At 44.5% G+C, this 26,204-nt stretch overlaps 2 protein-coding genes across 2 annotated transcripts; one reads left to right on the forward strand and one right to left on the reverse strand.

The window, feature by feature from the left end:
- The first annotated feature begins 359 nt into the window (after positions 1-359).
- Positions 360-22,343, forward strand: arhgef15b (Rho guanine nucleotide exchange factor 15b). Its single transcript, XM_036957971.2, has 16 exons — positions 360-1,754; positions 5,378-5,941; positions 11,839-12,822; positions 12,943-12,997; positions 13,603-13,664; positions 14,153-14,430; positions 14,944-15,104; positions 16,913-17,065; positions 17,271-17,400; positions 17,575-17,649; positions 19,124-19,216; positions 19,377-19,531; positions 19,745-19,912; positions 20,338-20,423; positions 20,597-20,701; positions 21,040-22,343. Exons 2-16 carry the CDS (start codon positions 5,482-5,484, stop codon positions 21,204-21,206), a joined length of 3,132 nt encoding a protein of 1,043 aa, XP_036813866.2. The 5' UTR covers positions 360-1,754; positions 5,378-5,481; the 3' UTR covers positions 21,207-22,343.
- Positions 22,001-25,245, reverse strand: LOC110500565 (uncharacterized). The gene is made up of 5 exons (XM_036957972.2): positions 25,210-25,245; positions 24,828-24,951; positions 24,460-24,548; positions 23,279-23,596; positions 22,001-23,101 (listed from the first exon to the last, which is right to left on the reverse strand). The coding sequence occupies exons 1-5, from the start codon at positions 25,243-25,245 to the stop codon at positions 22,571-22,573; spliced, it is 1,098 nt and encodes a 365-aa protein (XP_036813867.2). The 3' UTR covers positions 22,001-22,570.
- Between the last annotated feature and the right edge of the window lie 959 nt (positions 25,246-26,204).

Consider the following 26,204-nt stretch of genomic DNA (forward strand, 5'->3'; position numbering starts at 1 on the left):
CACGGGTATGACACAGCTTTTATTTGTACTGCTCTAATTACGTTGGTAACCAGTTCATAACAGCAATAAGGTGGTATATGGCCAATATTCCACGTCTAAGGTCTGTATCCATGCGCTCTGTATTGCATCGTGCATAAGAACAGCTTTTAGCCGTGGTATATTGGCCATATACCACACCTCCTTGGGCTTTATTGCTTAAATAACACCTTGAACCATAACCCTAACGTAACCGTTTTAAACGTCAACTTCAGAGGAGTGACGTCAGAGTTGGGACGTCCCAAGAATGCCTTTTAGACTTTTCCTTTCACGCACACAACGTCAATCCAAAGTAAACACCACTCCCTCACCACTGAAAAGCCGCAGTATCTTCTCGCGGCAGGAGTAGCTACGCTAGTTAAATAGACCCTTCTCTGCCTAACTACGTATTTTATTCTATGCAATGGAAAAAATGCATTACATACTTACTAGGCTACGCATTGCATTTTCACTCTCCATTCATAAATTATCCATTGGATATACAATGTATGTGATCAAATTATTTATGATTAGGAAAAGGCACAAATCCCACACCACTTTATGAAGAGATGCTTTGCCTCCACATTCTGAAAATTAGGCCATTTTTCAGATTGCTTTGTAAGTGACTGGATCTACTTCTTATTCATGGCAAACGGTCTTTTATTTTAAACACAAAATGCATTAATGAATAGCACTGTAATATTTGGAAAACATGGTTTCAATGTTTAAATGGTGACAATAACAAATGTAATGGCTATTCAATTAAAAAAAATCATAGAATAACCAAGACTGGACTATAACCCAATAGATTATTATGAGTATGATTTGACAGTCAAAGGTGTAAACAGTGTACAGTGTAAACGTTTCTACAGACTCCAGATTATTGAATTGTTTCAAAAAATTGTCGCTAGAAGAGAGTAGTAAACAAAACAAAAAATGAATCGTGGCTAAAGGCAATGTCGAGGGGCGGGACAAGAGACAGACACTGTCACTAGGAACTCCCTCTTGAGCACCTGTCAATTTGTGCACCTGTATGGGAGGAAATGAATAAGCATTACACAGTAAATCATCTGCGTCTATGCAATTCTGAATTATGGCAAAAAGAGACCTATAGTCATACAAAAAGAAAGAGAAGATCAATATTATAAAAAGTAGGGCTATTTAAAAGGAGTTAGGCTATTTAGTAATTCCTGAAAATGCTTCTCAAGCACTTATATTATAATATCTCTCCACCAGTGTGTCAGTGTGTGGTTTTGAAAGGACGTTTACTCTATTGAAACAGCGAGTTGTGTTCAGTTTGTGTTGTGTGAGATGAGAGGGAGACAGAGGAAAGAGAGGGTGGAGAAATCTCGGGGGGGCACAACCCCACACCGGCAGGCCCACGCACGCGAACGCAAGCAGGAAACAAAGAACTGGCAATGATGAAATCGCTCCCGAACTGCATACTAGGATCTACAGCGAAACAATAAAGAATACTCAGAGAACACTATCGTTCGTTGTGTTATTATTATCGTCTATGTTTAGACTACATTGTATTTTATGGATTTCCCATTTTTGTTGAACTAGTGAAGTTGATGCATAACCTGACTAGTGTAGCCGCGACTGATTAAATATACTTGTTTTTTTAATCGGAGGAGGACGATTTATAATCGTTGACAGGGGTTTTGTCAAGGCAACAATTTTACATGAACTGGATTGTCGTTGGATGATTGTTTACGGACGTGGATGCGAATCTACTGGTGAGTAGCATGCACTTGATTCACTGTCTGGCTGCCTACGATTTTGACAGTAGTTTCACAAAATCAATTGACATATCAAATGTTTTAGTTACATTTGTGGAACTTCAGTTCAGATTGCAAGATTTTATTGTATACATGGTCCAACACAGTATAGATATGTTTTTATTTGACAGTTTGTCATTAATTAACAATTTTCATAAACTTAAAGGTTTGAAACATGAATATGAATATTTTTGGGGGGTGTAAAAATGCAACTACGAGGCAGTGTTTGTGTGTGTTTCCTGTCAAAACACACCTTTTTCCGCTCTTCTCGACAAACAGACGTAGAGAGACGATATTGTTTATAATGGCTATTGTCCGTTCTTCCCTAGACGCTGTGTCCAGTGCTCTAGATTTCTCTTCCTAAAGCCCCCGTCCTGTGACACTTAAGAGCAGATGGCCAAATAGACACACACACACACACACACACACATGCCTGTAGTTAATGGATGAAGGTCCACTAAAGCACTTAGGATCGTCAGCTGGACTGCCAAACTGGATGGATAACACAATGAAAATCAATCTTAAAAAACTGAGTGGGTCGGTGCACACTGGGGCTCTCCAGGGTTGATTGAGAGATACAATGGCAGAACGTTTTGACAGAGTGAAAGACTGGCCTAGTGACCTAGACATGATAGCATGTAGCCTGTCTGCCTGCCTGCCTGAAACACAGAAGAACGCTGCTATTGACTGAAACAGGTCAGAAAGCAAGGGTGGACAATAGTTATCCATACTGATGGTTGGTCATAGACAGGCAGAGGGGGTTGTACACTTAAGGAGACATAATGCATACTGCATTGTCTATGAGTTCTTTGTGTATGTTCACAACCAACAAGCAGCCACCCCTACTTACATTGTTAATCAAAACATGAGGCTAAAACTGGAACCAGAATTGACCCACACTGACACATCAAGCTGAAAGTCGTTAACAAGTCTAAGTTGGTGTTATGTGGTGAAGGAGTCTCTGGGTTTTTTGAGTCAAGTGGGAAAGTGTGCCATAGTCAATCGTTCATGCAGAAATATGGATACAGGTGTGCCATTGGAATCTGTACAGATGTATGATCTCACTTCTGCAGTTACAGAGAGCGATGCAATAACCTCCCTATAGAGAAGCCTTGCTGTATAGGGGGATGAGTATTGGTACGGTGACTAACCCAATCTCTCTTTTGGTTTAATACAGCAAGAGCTGTGGCTATCGACCTGCCGTTTTAGTGTCTATTTTTGAATGACCTCGCAATGAAATGAATAGTTTGTTCATGACATCAACTCTTTCCCCTTTTTTATAGGAGGAAGGGAACTAGAAAAGGAGGTACACTTCCCTCGGCTGTTTTGAATGAATGGAGTGAATGCAACGAATGAAGGGTATTGAATGTCATGTTCCGAGCTCGTACAGAGTATCAGATGGGATGCCAGATCATCTGTTCAGAATGTCTGCGCTGCACACACCCTTAGCAAGCATTCACATTGTGCACATGTGACTTACATTCTTACAGCGTTACATTTGATCATGTCTCGCCGAGATAAAAGGGCTCTTACTGTAACTTACCACGTGCTGGTAAAGATCGCTTCAGAGTGCATTGACTGCATGGAACTGTAATGTCTTCAGTGTGTTAGCTTCTTATTGGCCAAAGCGCATGACTCCCAATTCACATACCGCTCCAGCAGATCCACAGGTGATACAATCTCTATTGCACTCCACACCCGCCCTTTCCCACTTGTTCAAAAGGAACACCTATGTGAGAATGCTTTTCATTGGCGACAGCTCAGCGTTCAACACCACAGTGCCCTCCAAGCTCATCACTTAGCCAAGGACCCTGGGAATGAACACCTCCCGCTGCAGATCCTGTACTTACTGATGGGACGCCCCCAGGGGGCGAGGGTAGTCAACAACACATCTGCCACGCTGACCCTCAACACGGGTGGCCCCTCAGGGGTGCGTACTTCGTTCCCTCATGTACTCCCTGTTCACCCAGTACTGCGTGGGCGCTCACAACTCCAACATCAACAAGTTTGCCAACGACACAACGGTGGTAGGCCTGATCACGACGACAATGAAACAGTCTATGGGCAAGAGACCTGGCAGTGTGGCGCCAGGACAACAACCTCTCCCTGTCAGCAAGACAAATGAGCTTATCGTGGACTACAGGAAATTTTGGGCCGAGCACGCCCCCATTCACAGGGCTGTAGTGGAGCGGGTCGAGAGTTTCAAGTTCCTCGGTGTCCACATCATTAAGGATCTATCATGGTCCAAACACACCAACACAGTCATGAAGAGGGCACGACAACGCCTTTTCTCCCTCAGGAGGCTGAAAACCTGCCACCCAGGACCTCTATACTAGGCGGAATCATAGACTCCAGCCACCTAAGTCATAGACTGTTCTCCCTGCTACCGCACAGCAAGCGGTACCGATGCACCAAGTCTGGAACCAACAAGACCCTGAACAGTTTCTACTCCCAAGGCATAAGACTACGAAATAGTTAACCAAATTGCTACCTGGACTATTTAACTATCTGCATCAACCCTTTTTGCACAAACTTTTTTGACTTATCACATATGCTGTTTTTTTGTTTGTTGTTTACGATATGTGACTTTATTCCTAGTTATACAGTATGTACATATCTACCTCCATTGCCTTGTACCCCTGCACATCGACTCAGTACGGGTACCTCGTTTATATAGCAAATGTATCGTTATTCGTTGTGTATTTATTATTACGTGTTTTACTTTTCTATTATTTCTCTATTTTCTTTCTCTCTGTATTGTTGGGAAGGGACCGTAAGTAAGTCAACATTTCATTGTTAGTCTACACCTGTTGTTTACAAAGCATGTGATGAATGCATTTTGATTTGACCACATGAGCCATTCCAAAACGGTACAGTAATTTCCCTGTTTCCAATCGTTTTCCTCATCTCCCTCCCCATTCCCCTCCAAATATAATTCTCTTTCTGCCTCTCTCTCTGTCTCTCTCTCTCTCTCCGTTACTTTGCTGTCGTTCATTAACAAACTTGAAATGTCTGAATGGACTCTGGCATGAAGCATTAAGGAGATTTGCTCTGTTGTTGTTGAGCTTCCTGTTGGGAAACGCATTACGTAACCTGTTTTCCCTAGATGGAAACCGTATATTTATTATTCTAGGTGGCATGCTTGCAATACGTTCAAAATTACGCCATGCCTGGGGGACATGGCACTCACTGAATTGACTGGATTCATGGTTCCTCATCTGTGGTTAGCTGTATGTCTTCGAAGGTGTGTCTCCTCCTTCCAGTCCAAAGTTCCAGTCCTCTCTCTCACCAGGACAAAGTTACCATTCCTGTCTTAGGGATCTTTAATGCAGCGACATAGCTAAGAGAACTCTATTCAATTATTTGGATTTGATTGCTAATGGATGCTCTGTGTTTTATGATGTGTGTGAAGTTTGATTACTGTCATATTAAATACTTATAATGGTTGTATTACCGCATATTAGAGCTGAGAACATAAAACAGTATAATGACACTAGTAGTGTGAAACTAGTCTCTGTCAGACTGTCCTCATTCAGACTTGCTGTATTCAGTCTCTCTCTCTCTCCCTTTGTCCTCTCCAGGTGAAAATGACACATCCAAACTGACCTTTGACCTGAAAGCCTGACCTCCTGACAGGTCAGAGCTCAGATTGGAATACTCCCGGAAATACAGACCACCCTCCAATATGTCCCTCCCGGAACCTTCCATACGCCCCACGTCCCCCTTACCCTCCAGACCGGAGGCCAAACCCCGGCCCCCCATCTCCAGGAAACCCCCTCCTTCCAACGGATCCCCCTCCACCCCCTCCCAACTCGGGGAGAGGGGCAGCACAGGCAGCAATTCCAGAGGTAAAGTCAAGAGCATAGTGAGCAAGTTCAGTCACCCAGAGACTACACCTACCACCAGAGGATATGCTACACCAACTGCCAATGGCACCACCGTCAATCCTCCTCTCCGGACCCGAGGGCCCAGGAGGGCCCCCACGGTCAAGCCCAAACCGTCCCGTGCCTCCATCCAGCAGTCTGCGAGTCCAGACCAGGCCCCTCCACTGCCCATGAAGAGGAGCCGGATCCTGCGGCAGCAGAGCGACCAGGCCAAGAGGGACACCCCTGGAGGAGAGGAGGGCATCCCAGCCAGTCGATCAGGTAGTTTGTTTTTAATGCGATCAGATAGTGGCCGTGTCTGAAATATCTGTACTTGCGTTCTAAATAGTAGGCATTTTAGGTGTGCAAAAAATATGTTTTATAGTATATGACATTTAAAAAATGTAGTATACTTTAAATGCCAGGATGTCATACTAATTTCTGCTTTTTATCTAGTATAATTCACTGCACAATATTGAGGAAGTCGTCATGACAACAGCTGATAATCAGCTGAGGGGATGCTCTGTACCAAATGAAGCAATGGAGGGAATCAACACAACTGTGTATTAGATGACACATTCTCAGTAGGATGAGACTAGCAGGCTGATATTTGTTGCTTACTGTATTAGTTTTTACTAAACAGTACATTCTAAATAGTATGTAGTACGATTAGTACACAGTATGTAGTTTTAGTAAGTAGTAGGCAAGACAGATTTTGGACCCAGCCAGTCAGTATATCGATTGATCAATTCATGAATCAGTATTAATATCCTCTCGAAAAACTATGTTACGATAGGGACTGATCATTTGTTATGATTAGCAATGTAGACTAACTATCTATAAGGCAAGCAATGCAGACAGAGCAACAAAATGAATTGTATTTCTACAGGTTAGCTTTCCCACGGATGCCCGTAAATCAAGTGTTGCCAACGGTAACACATGACCTAATCATCAGGAAGCGCTAACAGTAGTCCCAACCCAACCCAACAAGCTAGCCCTAGGGTGGCAAGTTAAGAAAAAAATCGGTCCGGTATTTGAGTGTTACAAACATTGACACGTTTCTTTGCCAGTTTGATACCATATGAAGCATGCCACATGCGAGTGCAGTATGTGCGGTATGTTCCTTTGAGAGCGGAATCTGTGCTCAGGTGTGTTGCCTCATTCCTGTTTTCCCTTTACCCAGAGACAAAACGACTACCCTAAACAGCCGGAAACCGGTTCTGTCAGTGCACCTGTATAGATAAACCGGTTTCTCTTGAATGGTGTTTTATCTCAATTTATTTTATTTTTTATATTTATTGAACTAGGAAAGTCAGTTAAGAACACATTATTATTTACAATGACGGCCTACCAAGAGGCATAAGGCCTCCTGCGGGGTCGGGGGCTGGGATTAAAAATAAAATAAAAATATAGGACAAAACACACATCACGACAAGAGAGACACCACAACACTACACTACATAAAGAGAGACCTAAGATGACAACATAGCATGGCAGCAACACAACATGGTAGCAGCACAAAACATGGTACAGACATTAATGGGCACAGACAACAGCACAAAGGGCAAGAAGGTAGAGACAACAATACATAATTTGAAGCAGCCACCACTGTCCGTAAGAGTGTCCATGATTGAGTCTTTGAATGAAGAGATGGAGATAAAACGGTCCAGTTTAAGTGTTTTTTGCAGCTCGTTCCAGTCGCTAGCTACAGCAAACTAAAAAGAGCCGCGACCCAGGGATGTGTGTGTGCTTTGGGGACCTTTAACAGAATGTGATTGGCAGAATGAGGGCTGCAGTAGGTATCTCAGATAGGGGGGAGTGAGGCCTAAGAAGGTTTTATAAATAAGCATCATCCAGTGGGTCTTCAAATCAAATTTGATTTGTCACATACACGTGTTTAGCAGATGTTATTGTGGGTGCAGCGAAATGCTTGTGTTTCTTGCTCCAACAGTGCAGTGATATCTAACAATTTCACAACAATACACACAACTTTAATATATAAGAAGAATATATAAATATTGGGTGAGCAATGTCAGAGCGACATAGACTTAGTTACAGTTGAATAGGATAGAATACAGTAGATGCATATCAGTCTCTCTGTCCCAGCTTTGATGCACCTGTACTGACCTCGCTTTCTGGATGATATCGGGGTGAACAGGCGGTGGCTTGGGTGGTTGTTGTCCTCAATTATCTTTTTGGCCTTCCTGTGACATTGGGTTCTGTAGGTGTCCTGGAGGGCAGGTACTTTGCCCCCGGCAATGCGTTGGGCAGACTGCATCAGACTGCACCACCCTCTGGAGTTGCCGTACCAGACGGTGATACAGCGAGACAGGATGCTCTCAATTTTGCATCTGTAAAAGTTGGAGGGTTTTAGGTGCCAAGCCAAATTTCTTCAGCCTCCTGAGGTTAAAGAGGTGCTGTTGCTCCTTCTTCACCACACTGTATGTGTGTGTGGACCATTTCAGTTTGTCAGTGATGTGTACGTCGAGGAACTTGAAGCTTTCTACCTTCTCCACTGCGGTCCCGTCGATGTGGATAGGGTGGTGCTCCCTCTGCTATTTCCTGAAGTCCATGATCAACTCCTTTGTATTGTTGACATTGGGTGAGAGGTTATTTTCCTGGCACCACACTTCCAGGGCTCTCACCTCCTCCCTGTAGGCTGTCTTGTCATTTTTGGTAATCAGGCCTACTACTGTTGTCATCTGCAAGTACAGGAGGGGGTTGAGCACACATCCTTGTGGGGCCCCAGTGTTGAGTATCAACGGAGTGTAGGTGATTTTTCCTACCTACACCACCTGGGGGGCGGCCCGTCAGGATGTCCAGGACCAAGTTGCACAGGGCAGGGTTTAGACCCAAGAACACAAGCTTAATGATGAGCTTGGAGGGTACTATGGTGTTGAATGCTGAGCTATTGTCAATGAACAGCATTCTTACATAGGTATTCCTCTTGTCCAGATGCTATGGGGCAGTGCGATGGCGATTGCATTGTCTGTGGATATATTGAGGCGGAAAGCAAATTGAAGTGGGTCTAGGGTGTCAGATAAGGTAGAGGTGATATGATCCTTGACTAGTCTCTCAAAGCACTTCATGATGACAGAAGTGAGTGCTACGGGGTGATAGTCATTTAGTTCAGTTACCTTTGCTTTCTTGGGTCCAGGAACAATGGTGGATATCTTGAAGCATGTGGGGACAGTAGACTGGGATAGGGAGGGATTGAATATGTCCGTAAACACTCCAGCCATCTGGTCTTCTCTGAGTATGCCGAAGCCTGAGAGCTAGAAGTACGGCAATCTTCTCTGTCTGCGCCATTTTCAAAATTGCGACGGGTGTAGTGTACAGAGATGACCAGTTTTGTACAGTAGTATAGAGTGCAGTTGTGCCCTATAAGAAGCATTGTTGGAAAATCTTTTTTTTGTTGTTGTTTAAAAAAATGTTTTCACCCCCTTATCTCCCCAATTTCGTGGTAGTTATTATCTTGTCTCACCGCTACAACTCCCGTACAGGCTCGGGAGAGACGAAGGTCGAAAGCCATGTGTCCTCCGAAACACAACCCAACCAAGCCGCACTGCTTCTTAACACAGTGCGCATCCAACTCAGAAGCCAGCCGCACCAATGTGTCGGAGGAAACACCGTGCACCTGGCGACCTGGTTAGTGTGCACTGCGCCCGGCCCGCCACAGGAGTTGCTAGTGTGTGATGAGACAAGGATATCCCTACCGGCCAAACCCTCCCTAACCCGGACGATGCAAGGCCAATTGTGCATCGCCCCATGGACCTCCTGGTCGCGGCCAGCTGCGAAAGAGCCTGGGCGCGAACCCAGAGTCTCTGGTGGCACAGCCCACTGCGCCACCCGGGAAGCCTCATTGGTGGCAAATCTGATGGCCGAATGGTAAAGAACATCTAGCCGCTCGAGAGCACCCTTGCCTGCCGATCTATAAACTATGTCTCCGTAGTCTAGCATGGGTAGGATAGTCATCTGAATCAGGGTTAGTTTGGCAGTTGGGGTGAAAGAGGAGCGATTACGATAGATGAAACCAAGTCTAGATTTAACCTTAGCCCGCAGCTTTGATATGTGCTGAGAGAAGGACAGTGCACCATCTAGCCATACTCCCAAGTACTTGTATGAGGTGACTACCTCATGCTGTAAACCCTCAGAGGTAGTAATCACACATTCTTCTTACCAAGCCACATGACTTTTGTTTTGGAGGCGTTCAGAACAACGTTAAAGGCAGAGAAAGTTTGTTGGACACTAAGAAAGCTTTGTTGTAGAGCGTTTAACATTAAATCCGGGGAGGGGCCAGCTGAGTATAAGACTGTATCATCTGCATATGAATGGATGATAGGGGCCTCCCGAGTGGCGCATTGGTCCAGCTGTACCATTAGAGATCCTGGTTTGAGTCCAGGCTCTGTCGTAGCTGGCCGCAACTGGGAGACTCATGGGGTGGCTCCCAATTGGCCTACCGTCGTCCAGGTTAAGGGAGGGTTTGGCCGGCACATATGTCGTTGTCCCATCGCGCTCTAGTGACTCCTGTGGAGTGCCAGGCACATACATGCTGACACGGTCGCCAGGTGTACGGTGTTTCTTCCAACACATTGGTGTGGATGGCTTCCGGGTTAAGCGGGCATTGTGTCAAGAAGCAGTTCGGCTTGGTTGGGTCCTATTTTGGAGGATACATGGCTCTCGACCTTCGCCTCTCCCAAGTCCGTTTGGGAGTTGCAACGATGAGACAAGACTGTAACTACCGATTGGATACCACGAAATTGGGGAGGAAAAATGGGTAAAAAGTTTTTTTTTAAACAAAAAAACAACAACAAATATAAATGAATGAGAGAACTTCCTACTGCTTGAGCTATGTTGTTGATGTAAATTGAAAAGAATGTGGGACCTACGATCGAGCCTTGGGGTACTCCCTTGGTGACAGGCAGTGGCTGAGATAGCAGATGTTCTGACGTTATACCCTGCACTCTTTGAGGGAGGTAGTTAGTAAACCAGGCCAAAGACCCCTCAGAGACATCAATACTACTTGCCTGAACGAGAGCCAGTCAGCCTGAGTATGCATGTGCCGAGTGATTTACCAAATGGAATTCTTGAGGTGGAGTAACTCTGCCAGATCACGATTGAGGAGCATTTTATGGCATGCTCATCAGACAGCTTCTACCTCATCAATGATACAAACCTGGTTAAGTAAAGGAAAAAAAAAAATAAACATATCCCACGCGGGCGTCTGTCCGTCCGTTCGTGTGGTTGTGCGTGCATGTATGTGTGTGAGTGAATGGCAAAGAGAGGAAGAGGCTGAGTAGAAATCTAGAAGAGTGGTAGAGAAAGAAAGAGGGGGAGAGCTGACTGAGAGAAAGCGAGAGGGTTCCTGTCCAAAACTGCAAGAAAAATAAGGAACAGGAACTAGTAGCATTTCTGACTGCAGAAAAGAACAAACAAATATCAAAATAGTATTAAACACTCATCAGGCTAAACAACTTAATAATTCTTCCCCAAGTTTATGTGACAAAGCAAAAAACAAATCATGAAAGTAGGAGCAACAATTGAAAGTATTATAAAAATAGGAAGGTTGCATGTTAATTTGGCTAAAACAGTGAAGTTTCTCTCTCTCTCTCTCTCTCATACACACACACACACGATTTGACGGATGTGCATTCCATTTCCATAAATATTTTATGGCATGCTCATCAGACAGCTTTTACCTTGTCAAGTCTTTACTGTCAAGGCACTGGAGACTTCCTCTATTTGCATTGCACTTGTGCTGACTGGCCAGTCCAGTTTGTGTTTAATGCCTAAGGCTTAATGTTGACCTTTCCTAAAACTGAGGTCAATCAGGACACAGAAACACACACACACACACACACACACACACACACAGTGAAAGTGATATGTCCTGTTACCACAGGACCAGACTAGACAGGAAGCAACCACAATGATCAGTGAACTCCATCTGCCAAGGTTCAAGGGTCAATACAGGCCTGGAGTAAGTAATCCCAAAGTCTTGGAGTTCTTGGTAACATAAAAGCCAAACAAAACAGAACAAAAAACTTGTCTTTCTGATGCTTTATTAATTTCCTGTTACTGCAAAAATGGGGCAGTGGATGTTAAAAGGGATGGGTTATGTTAGTGACATGTTATGGCCTCCCAAACCATCTAACTCTGTGTCCCTCCCTCTCCCCCAGCACCCGACGGAAAAGAGGTAGAGCTTCAGCTGATTGGAGGAGTGGAAGTTGAGCCAGAGCACGGTTCAGGCACGCCCCTTAGCCCATGCTGCGACCAGGACTGCAGTTGTGTGTGCCACCTCCACCGGCCCGGCATGAAGCTGATATGGGTTCCCATCAACAAGGAAGAAGAGGAGGAGGAGGAGGAGGAGATTGTTCTGGAAGAGGAAACAGAGGAGGAGGAGAGAGGAATGGAGGGGGAGAGCGAGGCAGGGGATGAGGAGGAGGAGGAGGGAGGGAGCAGTTTGTTGAGTGAGGAACGGGCAGGGCAGAGACTCAAGAAGGCAAAGTTTAACCAGGTTCTGGATGTGATGATAGCTAAAGGGAACCGGAGAAGGTCAGACCCAGGATCCCAGGTCATTCTGGCCTCCTTGGCCTTAAAACGCTCCCAGTCACCCCCAATCCCCCCTAAAAGAACCCAATCTCCCCCAAGCCATTTGAATGCCTTCATAGAGGAGGAGGACTCTATATATGAAGCTACTCTACTAATGGTGGAGCCAACACCCAGAAAGATCTGTCAAGAACTGGACATTAAGAAACCGGTCCGTTGGTCAAAACTGTCCTCCAGCAACTCGGAGGAAAACACTTCAATCCAGTCCGATTCGGACCCATCCCAAACCCAGACTACCGAGGACGCCCCTCCGGCCATCCCACCTCGGGTACCCCTTGCCCAGGACAAGTCCAAAACACCTGGCCACAACCTAACGCCCGTTCACAGGGGGGGTATCGCCTTACCTCAGCCCACCGCGGAGGAGTGGCGCTCCCTGCACCCCTCATCCCCCAACCATTCCTCTAGTCCCATAGTACCCCACCGGGTGGCCCCCCCACCCCCCACCAGCCCCCTGCTGCCCCACCGAGTCCCCCCACCTCAGCCCCCCAAAACGGGCAGGGACGACAGGAGACTCAGTAACATCTCCGGCCATTCCATCAACCAAGCTATAAAAGGTTGGTATAAAAGTAAACATGCAATAAACCTGTTTTCTAGCATCTTTTCTCGTCAGATGGTCAGATATATACAATATAAAAGGAAGGGTATATTGTTCATTCTTTTGTGTTTCCCTCTAGAACAAGAGGAGGATGGACGCACTAAAGGAGAGAAGGAGGACACAGAGGAAGACTGGTAAGTTCTTGTCTCTCTTCTGTTGACGTCAATTTTTCCTCTTCTACTCTCATCTCATATGTCTTTGTTTTGGCCCTGTTAAAATCTTACTTCCTCCCTTCCTGTAAGTTACCACAGATCAGTGTGGGTTGGATCAATGAAGGTGATAGTGTATCACTTATCCAATCACATACCAGTGATTACCTCATGGAAGGAAAGGAAGAAGGATGCATTTAGCCAAGTTGTATCTATGATCATATATTCTCCATTCATGCTTTTTTAGATGTTCTATTGATATCTGTAAATCAACCAATTAAATCAAGCCACAGCCGGCCATGATTACAGACACCTGTGTGTCTTTTCAAACGATATAAACGGGTGACCCGCAGTATTTGTCATTATACGCTGATGAGAAATGTTGTTATTAAATTATTGCATCTGACCTCCTAGAGTGTGCGGCTCTCCTATTCTTTTTCACGTGCTCTACTCCGATAGCCAGCACCTCGCCTAAAAAGGTGTGCGTTTCTTTCGCCTCCAAAGGGTTAGAACCGGGCCTATGTTTCACTAATTAACACTTTCCCAGCTTAGTCAGTTATCTAACACCCTGCCCTTCTTTCTTGTCCCAGTACGCCTGTAGCCCCACCCAGGAGAGGATCCTATATTGACTGGGAGTCCAGACTGCAGGATGGTAAGGTTACCAGGAGAGGGTCCTATATTGACTGGGAGTCCAGACTGTAGGATGGTAAGGTTACCAGGAGAGGGTCCTATATTGACTGGGAGTCCAGACTGTAGGATGGTAAGGTTACCAGGAGAGGGCCCTATATTGACTGGGAGTCCAGACTGTAGGACGGTAAGGTTACCAGGAGAGGATCCTATATTGACTGGGAGTCCAGACTGCAGGACGGTAAGGTTACCAGGAGAGGATCCTATATTGACTGGGAGTCCAGGCTGCAGGATGGTAAGGTTACCTGACACAAGCATAACACACCCAAAATATCAGACACTGCTGAATCAGGTGACAAATGACATGCAAATGTAGGTGTAAAAGAAACAGAAAATGTTTGGTATGTCATCATTGTTTGAGGGTCACCCAAAGATTAATACCCCACATATTAATACCTAATCTATTTGTATTAAGAGATTGTTTGCCCTTTGACCCCTCTGTGACCTCCTTAGAGCCTCTGTACCAGACGTACCGCGCCACTGTCATCACCAAGGAGATCCGGCGCCAGACGGTGTGCCGCAACATCAGCAAGACTAGTGCCGACTACCACATGGACTGGACTGCCCGCCGTGGTGGTGTGGGCATGGGGTCGGGTGGCGTGGGGGCGGTGGGCAGTGGTACTATTCCATTGCCCACCCCGGGCCAGAGCACCCTGTGGCAGGACATACCAGGAGTACGGGACAGTGGGGTGCTGGAGACTCTCAGCCCTGAACAGTGCAAGTACCAGGAGGTGAGGAAGAAGGGGAAAGAGGAGAAGGGGGTAGGGAGAGGCAATTCAGCAATAAAAGAGAAAGGAAGAGTTGAATGGACGTTGTCATGTATTAAGATGGAATCCCCCAGTGAGTGAAGAGCAAGTGTCCAGGTTTTCGAAGATTCCGTTTTTTTATAGAATCGTCAGTAGGAAAAACTCAAATTTGATGGTGATATTCAATTACGGTTTGAATCTCATATGTATATACTGTACTCGATACCATCTACTGCATCTTGCCTATGCCGTTCTGTACCATCACTCATTCATATATATTTATGTACATATTCTTTATCCCCTTACACCTGTGTGTATAAGGTAGTAGTTGTGGAATTGTTAGGTTAGATTACTCGTTGGTTATTACTGCATTGTCGGAACTAGCACAAGCATTTCGCTACACTCGCATTAACATCTGCTAACCATGTGTATGTGACAAATAAAATTTGATTTGATTTGAAATGTATGAATTCACCGTACCATTCTCTCTTCCCTCAGAGTATGTTTGAGGTGTTGACATCGGAAGCGTCGTACCTGCGTTCCCTAAGAGTTCTCACAGAACACTTCCTGGATTCCCGGGATCTGGACGAAGCGCTGATCATCCGGGACAGGAAGACCCTCTTCTCCAATGTCCTGCGAGTCCGGGAGGTCAGCGAGAGGTAAGAGGGAGAGAGAGGAGTAAAGGGATTCTCAGCTAACAGTTGGGAGTTAGAGGAAGGAAGGAAATAAGGAATAGCATCTGACGCAGATTGTTAGATTTACACCGTTCGATCAGGACAATTTATACCGTTAGATCATGACAAATCAAATAAAAGGTTTATCATACACAGTTTAGCAGATGTTATAGCCGGTGCCGCACTAAGCTCCTAACAGTGCAGTAGAATGTCAAACAAGTACACAAATAATCAGAAACAAGAAATCAATCATGTCAGAATGAATCCAATGATCGAGTTGATCCCATTAGATCAGGAAAATGTATCATGTTAGATCAGAACAATCCTGGTTGTAGGAAAGCTATAATGTGTGCAGAGTGGAGACCCAGCACAACAGTGACCACCACAGCCACAGGCCACTGCTTTATCCTTGACGTGACATGAAACAAGGAGGCTGTGTTTTGCCCCACGTTTACACCTGTAGAGAGTGTAACGCCCCCTTTTTGGTCTTTTGCATAGTAGCAAAGTGGTTCCTATGCAGTCCATGCACAATGTTCATACTGAATACAAGCAGTTTGGTGTTCAGTAGGAACCATGGGCGTTGCCAGCCCTGGGCGTTGCTTTTGTAGAAATCTATTCCTATGTAGCTTAGTTGGTGTCAAAGAGAAGGAAGGGGGGGGAATAAAATGTTTGTGTGTTCCATTTTGTTGTGTGATCTTGCATGACCTTGAAAGACAAATTGCCATTCTAATCACATTAAAACATTTTGTCTATGGAGACATTTTGTGAATATATTACTCAACCTCTTTTATCCTGACTTTCACTGCGTCAATTTTATTGATTGAAAACTACATTTGGCAATTGCAGCCACTCACTAACAGGTGGCCCTTATCTTTAGAATACATTTTTACATCCTTTTGGCAAATATACATTTTAGAAAACCAGCCTACAAATAAATGGCTGCTATGTCTACAACACGTGCGTATTCTGGTGACATGATGATCGATGCTTGGCTGCCGTTTGACAAATACAAATAATCTCTCTCTTTTATCCATAATAACCTCATCATCTAGGCTATACCAGCACTGCATCTGCAAGCTTTTGGCTAAGACCCACGTGCCAATACCAGCGTGGGCACATTAGCTATATAACGCAATTTTTTTTGTGACAGAACCATCATTAGAGTTGAATATGCAATGAAGGCCCAATTAACTTTTTAATTTTTTTTAATCCGGTACATGGGAATCTAACCGCAAAAGTAATTTTTATGTGCAGTAAGTCATCACGCAACAAGTGAATTTGATGGAAATGCATCTCTGGTGGCATATAGTTTTTATGCGGATTTCAGAATATTCACATGGAAATATGTCGCCAATTGGATGGAAACCGTGCTCGAGTTATTTCCTGATAGTTGCTGGTTAAAAATGCAATCTACACAAGACCTTCTAATCGGCAAGTTTGAATGGCCGTGAGTTTTGGCTTTCCATAGTGATATCACCACATGGTAAATTGGTTAATAGACCAATAACAACATAGTTCCAAACCTCTCTGCCAATAACAGCTAGTTTTTAGTTTTCCCCTCACCACTAAGACAACTCCCTAGCAAAATTCTTTGTTGATAAATAGTTTTTGGCTAAAAAGCTAATTTTGCCAATTTTAATGGAAATCCAATACAGTAAGGTACATAGTTGTTACCCAGGAATGATGTAATATTGATATGAAAAGAAACAGCTGCATTGGACCTCTTTAATAAACCCCTCATCAATAGAATAAACCATAACCTTTGACCTTTGCCCCCCCCCCCCCCCCATTAGGTTTCTGAAGGACCTGGAGGACCGAATGGACGAAGGTCTGGTGTTCTCCGACATCTGTGACATCATCCACTACCACGCACAGCACAACTTCCCGGCCTACATCGACTACGTCCGCAACCAGATCTACCAGGAGAAGACCTACACATCCCTCATGTAAGTATGGGTCTATTACTAGATCTCAGAGGTAGGGTTGCAAAATCCTGGTCATTTCCCCCAAATTCCCAGATTTTCCAGAAATCCAGATCGGAAAATTCCCAGATTTCCTGATTTTGAGAATGTTGACGGAGGCATCTTGGTCTGATCATTTACCCAGCAAACTAGAAAAAGATGGGACACTGAATAATGTGTGTCCCCACAGGAAAACCAATGTGGCGTTTGCCACGGTCATCACCCGTCTGCAGGAGTCTCCTCAGTGCCAGCGGCTGCCATTCATGTCCTTCCTGCTGCTGCCCTTCCAACGAATCACACGCATTAAGATGCTCATCGAGGTTAGCGGTATCATGGGAACTGTTTTTTTTGGGTCACTGTGAAGTGGACTACAAAGTGTTTTTTATCACAATGAAAAGCATGAAACCTTATGACTATTAGATTTTTTTGCCTTGAATCCAGATCATCATTTGTTTGTATTGTGTAACATGGCTTATTGTTGCTTTGTTCATCAGAACATCCTGAAAAGAACAAAGGAGGGGACTACAGAGGAACAGACCGCCTCCAAGGCCCTGGACTCTGTTTCCAAGGTAACACACCTCTCCTGTTTCCATCCAGCCGTCTGCCTGCCCACAGACATACCGATTGTTCCATTCTAAAGCACTGTTCCACACCGTTCTGGAATATGGAACAACGGCGTCAGTCCCCTGGTCTATTGTGTGGGATAGAGGATATCCTATTGCGAGAGGACAGAGAGAGTGACTCACTGAAGACAATGACAATCTGACAAAGTATAGAGATAAGAGATGAGGACTCCCAGCTAGCATATTTGGTTCCTTGGAAGCTGTGTGAACATACATTTTTGCTTTCCCATTGGTTCTGGGAACAAAGTCATACATTTCCTGACTGGTAAAACAGAATGTTTTTTAAACGTTCTGAGAACGGAAGTGAAAATTTAGACTGTTCTGGGAATGTGCATTTTTTGTTTGCAGGGAGGTTCTGAGAACATTTTACGGTTCCCTGAAAGTTTTCCTGGAAGGTTTTAATACTGTTCTGAGAATAAGACTTTTAATTACATTGCTTGCTTAGTTTGGGTTAACTGTTTTGAAATCCAAGCACAGATAGGACACATGGAAATGAATTTGCTTTGGAATTAATCATGCTAACATGTTTATTTTTTGCTTTACTCTGGCACGGCGTCAGTGAGATTCAAACCTATGATCTCCTGTCCACAATCCATGGAATTGGTACGCTGTGCCACCAGGATGGAGGAAGCATGCCTTTTTTTAAATTCATACAAAGCTGTTCATTTAAGTCTATTCAAACAAACCCCATTTAAAAGGGAACAAGCACTCATTAACACAGTTAACAAGATCAAGGATAGAGAGAGTTTTGTTGATGCTGAGAACAGAATGTACATGTTCTTTGAACGATGCTAATATTTTCTTATAGTTTTTATGGAAAATGTTCTTAATGTTCTGAGAACATGTCGTTAAATAGAACCATGAGAAAAACGTTATGCTGAAGTACTGAAATTCCCACAGAATAACTTTGTTTTTTAACGTTCTCGGGAATGTTCTGAGGACATTACTTTATTTAGAACCATGAGACTTGTGGAAAATGTTATGCTGAAGTACTGAAATTCCCACCTATGAAACAAATGGTTCTCAGAACGTTATGTGCTAGCTGGGTATCCTGCACCATTCCCAGAACATGGTGTGAATGTTGTTTGCAAAATAACCATGCTCTTACCAAGCTCCAAGAAACATATGGTTCAAGGGGACATTACAGTATGTGTTACCTGGGCTGCCGGTTGCTGCTGTGCTAGCTAGTGTTATTCAAGAAGGGAAGTGATCATCTTGAAAAAGAGAAGAACTTGATATACTTGTGATAGCGAGGAATGGGGATTTTCGTGAAATTAGAGAAGGGCTATGAGGATTATTTCTCTTGTCTGTCTGAGAGGAAAAGTGAAGGGGCAGCCAAGGTGTCTCTGATCTACTGTTTTCATTCAGTCTCTTGTTCTTTGTCTCATACAATTTCTCTTTTTCTTTTACTTTTCCTCAGATCATAGAGGAGTGCAACACCCAAGTGGGGAAGATGAAACAGGTGGAGGAGCTGATCCACCTCTCCAAGACGCTGGAGTTTGACAAGCTCAAGGTAATCAATTAATTAATCAGTCAGTCAGTCATTCAGTTATTACACCACCCAAATACAAAATGAGCCTAGCCCTTTCTAATTGATTCTTATACATCTCTCCTCTCTCTCTCTTCCTCTCCCTATGTTCCTCTCCCTCTAACCTTCCCCGCCTCTCTATCAGGCCATCCCCATCATCTCCCAAACCCGTTTCCTGGAGAAGCGTGGGGAGGTACAGGAGATGGCTAAAGGGGGCAACCTCTTCAACCTGCGTCCCAAGTTCACCCCTGTCTACCTCTTCCTCTTCAACGACCTGCTCATCATCGCCACCAAGAAGGGGTGAGTCCCCCTTATGGTGTTCATAAGGCTTTATGAAGCCTTCACACAACCTTCATAAGGCCTTTATTAATGCTTCACAAGTAATGTATAACACGTCATGCTAGAATATAGAGGGTGGCTCTACATTCACATGTTCTACACTCATACAGTCTATGACTCATCTTACTGTCCCAGCCCATCAATGTGATTGGTTCCTCCTCTTATCTCCATTAGTTCGGAGCGTTTCGTGGTGATGGACCACGCCCACCGTTCCCTGGTCCAGGTTCAGCCAATAAGAGAGGACCAGGCCCTGAGCCCTAGCTATGAACACTGTTTCTGTCTGACTCTACTGGAGAACCACCAGGGACGCATGATAGAGAGGCTGATGAAGGCCTCCTCACAGTGAGTAGAACACTGTGTGATATGGAGCACATGGGGATGTGTGATATGGAGCACATGGGGATGTGTGATATGGAGCCCATGGGGATGTGTGATATGGAGCACATGGGGATGTGTGATATGGAGCACATGGGGATGTGTGAAACTTACTCCTCAGCCTGAAGTGTCCCCACTTGCACCACCGAATAGTTCACTTTTCGGTGACGCCTACTGGTAAAACGCTTCGGGAGGGTGGTCACGTGTGCTAACAAAGCAGAAGTACTAGGTTTGAGCCTCTGTGTGAGCCGAAACAGGAGGAAGTGGTACTCGCTAAACGAGCAGCGTGACATCCTTTACAAATACACAAGTTTATTCACACTCTATGGTCTGTTTCACAAGTCCATTCTCTCCTTCTCCTTTTTGCTTTTCTTTCTACCTGACCTGCACAGGTCTGACCTGCACAGGTGGATAGCAGTGTTCCCTAACCCTGGTAACCATGATGGAGATCAGGAGGAAGTCATCTATGATGACTGGGGTGAGTGACTGGGTTAGCTAGCCGCAGTTAGGAAGCCATTAGTGACTCAGCTAGTTGCCAAATTCAACCATCCACACACCCATTTAGTCTCTGTTTGCCTTATTGTAAGTACATGGACACACTTTGTGGTTTGTATTTGTGTGGTTTCTTGATATTTACTGTTGTGTCCTCAGACTGTCCTCAGGTGCAGTGTGTGGAGCAGTACATTGCTCAGCAGGCTGATGAGCTCACCCTGGAACCCACGGAGATCATCAACGTGGTGCGCAAGACCAACGAGGGTAAGACCTGGCAGGACACTAATGACCTGTCATGTGGTTAGTTAGGAAACTGGGTAGCACTTTATTTTACAAATCCAGAAATGATCCGGTCATTACTAATAACACAGTAATAACCAATCCAATTAACCCACTTCTTTTCCCGAACTCTCTGTTATCTCGAAAATTCTAATTCAACCCTTTAACCTGCCTTATCCTCTATACTGTAGCAGTTTGATTTGTGAATGTTATTTTGCATGATTTATATGTAAACATCCTAACCCCCCCTGCATTCACCCATCCCTCTTCTTCGCCTTCATTCTCCACCTCCTTTCCCTCCCTCGTTCCCTCCATCTCTCCAGGTTTGTACGAGGGGATCCGTCTCTCCGACGGACAGAAGGGTTGGTTCCCCGTGGAGAACGTTTTAGAGATCACCAACGAGCATGTGCGGCGACGGAACCTTCGGGAGCGCTACCGGGTCATTCAGGCCGCCAGCATCGTCACCAACAAGGTCAAGACCCTTCCATAATGTTGACGGAACGTCAAGGGAACATTCCAGAATAGTAAAGACCATGCCTTGAGGTCACCTTAATGGTGACAGAACATCAGGAGAACGTCATTCGAACGTTGACAAAATGTTACAGAACATTTAACTGGATAGGGGAGAGTGAACCAGTGCCTGCTCTGCATGCTCCCCTGAATAACTCTTAGCTGTAGATTTGAGATTTCTGAGAAGCGCTATCTCACTGTGGGTTTTGACTAGAGGCGGCTTGACATTTGCATAAAGTAGAGCAGAGATTGTTTTTTTTCTCTACCTGCCCGCTAGCCGGGTTCTCGCCGTTCACCTTCCCACAGTTCCCCACACATTTCTCTGCGTGCCCTCGTTGAAAATGAATGGGGCAGAACTTGCGGAATTCATTGTTTGTGAAAACCCTACGCTATCATATCATGCAATTAGCATGTTTTCATTTTGTACAAATTACTCATTTGTTGGAAGTTGTGGGGGAATGTTTTTTTTTTAGGGAACTTTAAAGAACCAGGAAATGAAAAATATGGGAGGAGGATGATGTACTAATTTATTACAGGCAAACAAAAATGGACTCCTCTCTTTAATGTTGAGTATGTATTTGAGTGAGAGTGTATAGTATGAGTGAGAGTGTGCGTGCGAACCTGCACCTAACCCCACACACTGCCATAGGAAAGCTCCAGTTGAAAAGTTCCCCTGCATCAATGTCAGTCAGCTATACCATACCAGTTTGCACGTATCAGGTGGTATATCAAGTATAGATCAAACTCTGAAGTGCCTTCCAATGGATTGTACTCGAAGCACAAGTCCTACAGCTGTTGTATCGTCGTCACTACAGGGTTGAATATATTTGACTGCCATTTCTGGACACAAAAAAGTCATAGCCAAGTCGCAAACATAATGTCAAGACCACAAAACCTGGTTGTTTGTGATGTACAGTAGTAATATTGGTAACATGGAGCTCTAGTGAAGCCATACTGTTATGATATCAACAGGTCTCTATTACTTCTTTATACAACGGGCGGGTCTAATACTGAATGCCGATTGGTTAAAACCATATTCCATTCCGTTTGTTTGAGTGAGTGGGTTTACTCTGGTTCAAGACCAGTGTTCTTATTAAAACTCGATCATGTTTTTCAATGGGAGTGTTTTTTTCAACAGATCAACTAAGATTGACTTTAGTCTGAAATATGACTATAATATTTGAACTATTTGGCAAGTAACAAAATACAAAAAGGCACAAAGGAAAATGAAGTGGTTAATTAAACTGTGTGGTGCACACTTGTAAAAAAGTCTTCAATTACAGTTTTGTTTTCTCGAATTGAACCTGAGATTAACAGTCATATGTTGTGCACATTTGTAGGCGATTAACTGAAATGAGGACAACATGGGGTTACGAGGTCACCCAGTATTAACAGGGCATCCACAGCCATCCCCTCAGACTCTGTGACAGTCCCATTTCTCAGAGCCACCGCATCACAAATACTGGTCATTGGAGGCAAAGCTTCTGGGGATAGGCAGCTTTCATCGTCTTCTAATGGCAATGTATCACCATCACACTCTTTGGGTGAGAAGTACTGGAGATGTAGATTCTCAGGGCTTCTGTTAGAGGGCCTGTCCAGGGTCTGAGTCTGGTTCCAGGGCCCTTCATCATCCATCAGACTGACCGACTCCTCGTCCATAGTGAGCAATGCGTTCGCTGCCTCCAGCTCCACAACAGACCTCAGTCTGGGCTGGTTCTGATGTTGGGGCTCCAAGATGTCCAACACAAAGAGCTGGTCCTCTCTATGACAGAGCCCCATCTCTTCAGCTGGAGATGGTTTGGTGGACTGACCCACTGATGGCTGGCTAAGGGTTGAGGTGTGATCAATTGGCGATGTCCCTTCAGGACAAGCCACCTGTTAGTAAGATTATATATTATTAGGAATTTATTTTGTATCTTTACAGACTCACAAAAAGTTGCCCATAAACACAGATCTAGGATCTGATTACTACCCCAGTCCTTCAGGAGGGAAACCTAACACTGACCTTAGATCAGCTACTAGAGGTACATTTCAACCTACTTCCTTATTTACCTGGGTGGAGATGACGGCAGTGGTGACCTCTGGATGGGCAGGCTTTTGGTGATGGAGCTTCAGTAGGTTGGTTATAGCCTGATCCTCCTCCAGGCTTAGCTGGATCACAGCCTGACTCCGTCCCCTCTCTCTGGGCCTGGGTGCAAGGGGCCTCAGCCTGGGGGTGATGGGCAGATGGGGAGGTTCCCTCCTCCAGGTGTGGCCACCCAGGTCTCTGGTAGGGTGAGCTTGTGTTCTGAAGGGGTCAGGTCTGACGGGGGGTGCGGGGCAAAAGGACATGATGGGGCGAGGGGTGTTGAGTTGGAAGCACTCAAAAACCTGCCGTGGAGGGTAAGAAGGGAGGATTATGGTTCATTTGCAGTTACTGCTTTTGTGTGCAAAATACACAAGCGGTCTGTTGTATATCCAGTGCATAATGTAAATAGTGGAGTCCTATGTAGCTCAGTTGGTAGCGCCAGGGTTGTGGGTTCGATTCCCACTGGGGACCAGTACAAAAAAAGTCTAAATGTATGTACTCACTACTGTATGTCTGGATAAGAGCGTATGCTAAATTACTCAAATGTAAAATGGGAAACTGCTTCATTTCAAGTTTCATTAGTGAAAAGTTCTGCTCATAACTCATAACATCATTCTGCTCAACAAATGTAAGCGTTTCTACACCACCAGCAGCAGTGAAAACAGGATCTTCCTACGGCTCTAACCCCATCTCACTTCCACACCAAAACAAACTAAATGACCTCTCTACACTGTGTTCTACCGTCCCACTGTGTTGTTCCGTCACAATTTCTTTCCACCCCCACTCGCCCTGTCTGACTAGAGGGAGGCAATCTAATTCCACTCCCCCAGTCTGTCTGATCCCCCTTTAATCTCTGAACAACCCCCCAACAGGATCCCAGTCGCCTCCCAAGGCCATAGAGACAGCCCACTCCCACCCCATCATGACCCCTAGTATTCTCCACTAATCTCTAGTAAGCTGGATAACCCCACTGAAAGGGGGCATTTAATAGGTTGTGCTTTATGATTTTAATCAATACACGGGGGATGGTTTTGGGGGTGTACTCTCTCTTTCCCTCTCTTTCTGTTGGCATCTAGCACATTACAGTTATCTGCAATTAAGGCATTGCAAAAGGGCTGATGACTGCATAATTGATGAGATGGATTATGACCAATGATGCTCTCACCTGCAACTCGGTCACGATGTTCGGTACCCGTTGTCCCCGGCGCATGGTGGGGTCCGTGTAGAAGAACTCCGAGGGAGTCATAACTGGTACTGATGGGGGGGGAATTGTCCAATAAACAAATATTGGCCTTGATTCATTTGGGAGGCGGGTCTTAAAAATCAGGATTCGGGGGTCAAAAGTGTTTATGAACATTAAACAAATGATGAGAGTTTAAAAAACATACAGCCCTACTATTACCAAGTCAACCCCAAAAGTAAATGTGTAATTTGAAACCTGGCTAATATGTACCAAATCTCAAAAGGTAGCAGAGGGTCCAAGAGCTACATAGGCACCCGAGAGGGGTGGTGGTCCACCTGTCCTGTCCTCACCTGGCTGTTGGTGGGGTCTCCAGGGGTACTGGGCCGACCCCATGGCTGCCATGTACAGGGGCAAGAAGGAGGGATGGTGAAGGGTCCTGTTGGAGAATGGAGGAAGGACCACCTGCCTTGGGCTCTGTTGTTAGAGGAAAGACAACACAGATATTGGAATAAGGCAAAGGTATTGGCTGCTGATGATCTAATTTCAAGTATAATTGTCAAACAGTTGTCAAACACCAGTCTAGAAGATGGTCATGTTTTTGTGTCGTCTCCATTTACTCAGTTCATGCTTATTATTGTAGGCTACTACCTCGCAATTAAATTGTAGTGTGTTGTTCCAAATCTACTAAATTGTTACTTCTGTATCAGTAGGCTATAATTCTGGAAAACTCACATTGAATTTTGCAGAACTTCCATGTCTGTCGCTCATATCGCTGCAACAACTTTTCTATTTCACTACAACAAATATAATCTGAAAAGACCAGCAACGATCAATGCACAAAGAAAATAAGCTACTAAAACTGTTTTGGAAGCTTCAACTATTTCTAATGAATTAGCAACAAGCTCTTAAGGTACGAAAACATGTTAGCACAAGTTTTGTTGTTGATTGAACCACAGGCGTCGTAGACAATTGATGCGCATTGACATTTGGTAAATGAGCATGGCGCTACCTGCTGGCCATATCAGGGAGTAATGATTCGTCTCTGATTGAATAATATATGTATTGGCTACATCTGAATCCATTAAACCTACGTTCAATGACGTATACGACTATCGAGATGCATTGTTGATCAGTGAAATTGCATATTGCAACTGTTTTAAATCCGTGGTCAATTATGTTTTTAGGATAGGCGAGTATAAAAAAACAAGGGACCCATGCTGTCTGACTTTCAATAATGGGAAGAACACTGTGAAGACGTTGATCAAAGATATGCAGCTTTATTAAATAAATGGCAACTGGATTTTACTTCAAATAAAGCTCATTCATTTAAATAGTTTTATAAAATATTGCTAACTGCTATAATAGTGATTCAATTTGTCTTAAATTATATTGCAGGGCAGTGATTGGTTACCAATTGATTCATTCTCACCCCTCTTGAGTTTCCTTCTGTCAGTGTGACAGGAGAAGTTGGAGGCTCTGAGCTCAACATGGCCAGGCAGAGGGAGGATACTGAACATGTAGCCACATTTACCCATACTGCTTAGTGATGGGATGAACACGTACGGTCAAGTCTGATTTTAAAAAATTTTAGGTCAAAGGTTTACACTTAAAATGTATTGAAACAAAACCATGTCAATAAATGCATCATTACCTTACCAATAGCTTCGAATCGAGGTTCAATATCAGAAAATGCCAAGAGCGCAGACACCACAAGACATCTATCCCGA

This window comes from Oncorhynchus mykiss, chromosome 21 (assembly GCF_057628025.1).
Source record: "Oncorhynchus mykiss isolate SJ-2025 chromosome 21, ASM5762802v1, whole genome shotgun sequence".
NCBI classification, from domain to species: Eukaryota; Metazoa; Chordata; class Actinopteri; order Salmoniformes; family Salmonidae; genus Oncorhynchus; species Oncorhynchus mykiss.

Excerpts from the sequence above, each read along its gene's own strand:
- LOC110500565 (XM_036957972.2), bottom strand. The coding sequence starts at position 25,245 with ATGAGCGACAGACATGGAAGTTCTGCAAAATTCAAT. Across the intron at positions 24,549-24,827 it reads GAGACCCCACCAACAGCCAG|TACCAGTTATGACTCCCTCG; the intron begins GTGAGGACAGGA and ends CCCCCCCATCAG. Across the intron at positions 23,102-23,278 it reads CTGCCGTCATCTCCACCCAG|GTGGCTTGTCCTGAAGGGAC; the intron begins GTAAATAAGGAA and ends TCTTACTAACAG.
- arhgef15b (XM_036957971.2), top strand. The coding sequence starts at position 5,482 with ATGTCCCTCCCGGAACCTTCCATACGCCCCACGTCCCCCTTACCCTCC. Across the intron at positions 14,431-14,943 it reads AACAGTGCAAGTACCAGGAG|AGTATGTTTGAGGTGTTGAC; the intron begins GTGAGGAAGAAG and ends CTCTTCCCTCAG. Across the intron at positions 19,913-20,337 it reads CTGATGAAGGCCTCCTCACA|GTCTGACCTGCACAGGTGGA; the intron begins GTGAGTAGAACA and ends TGACCTGCACAG.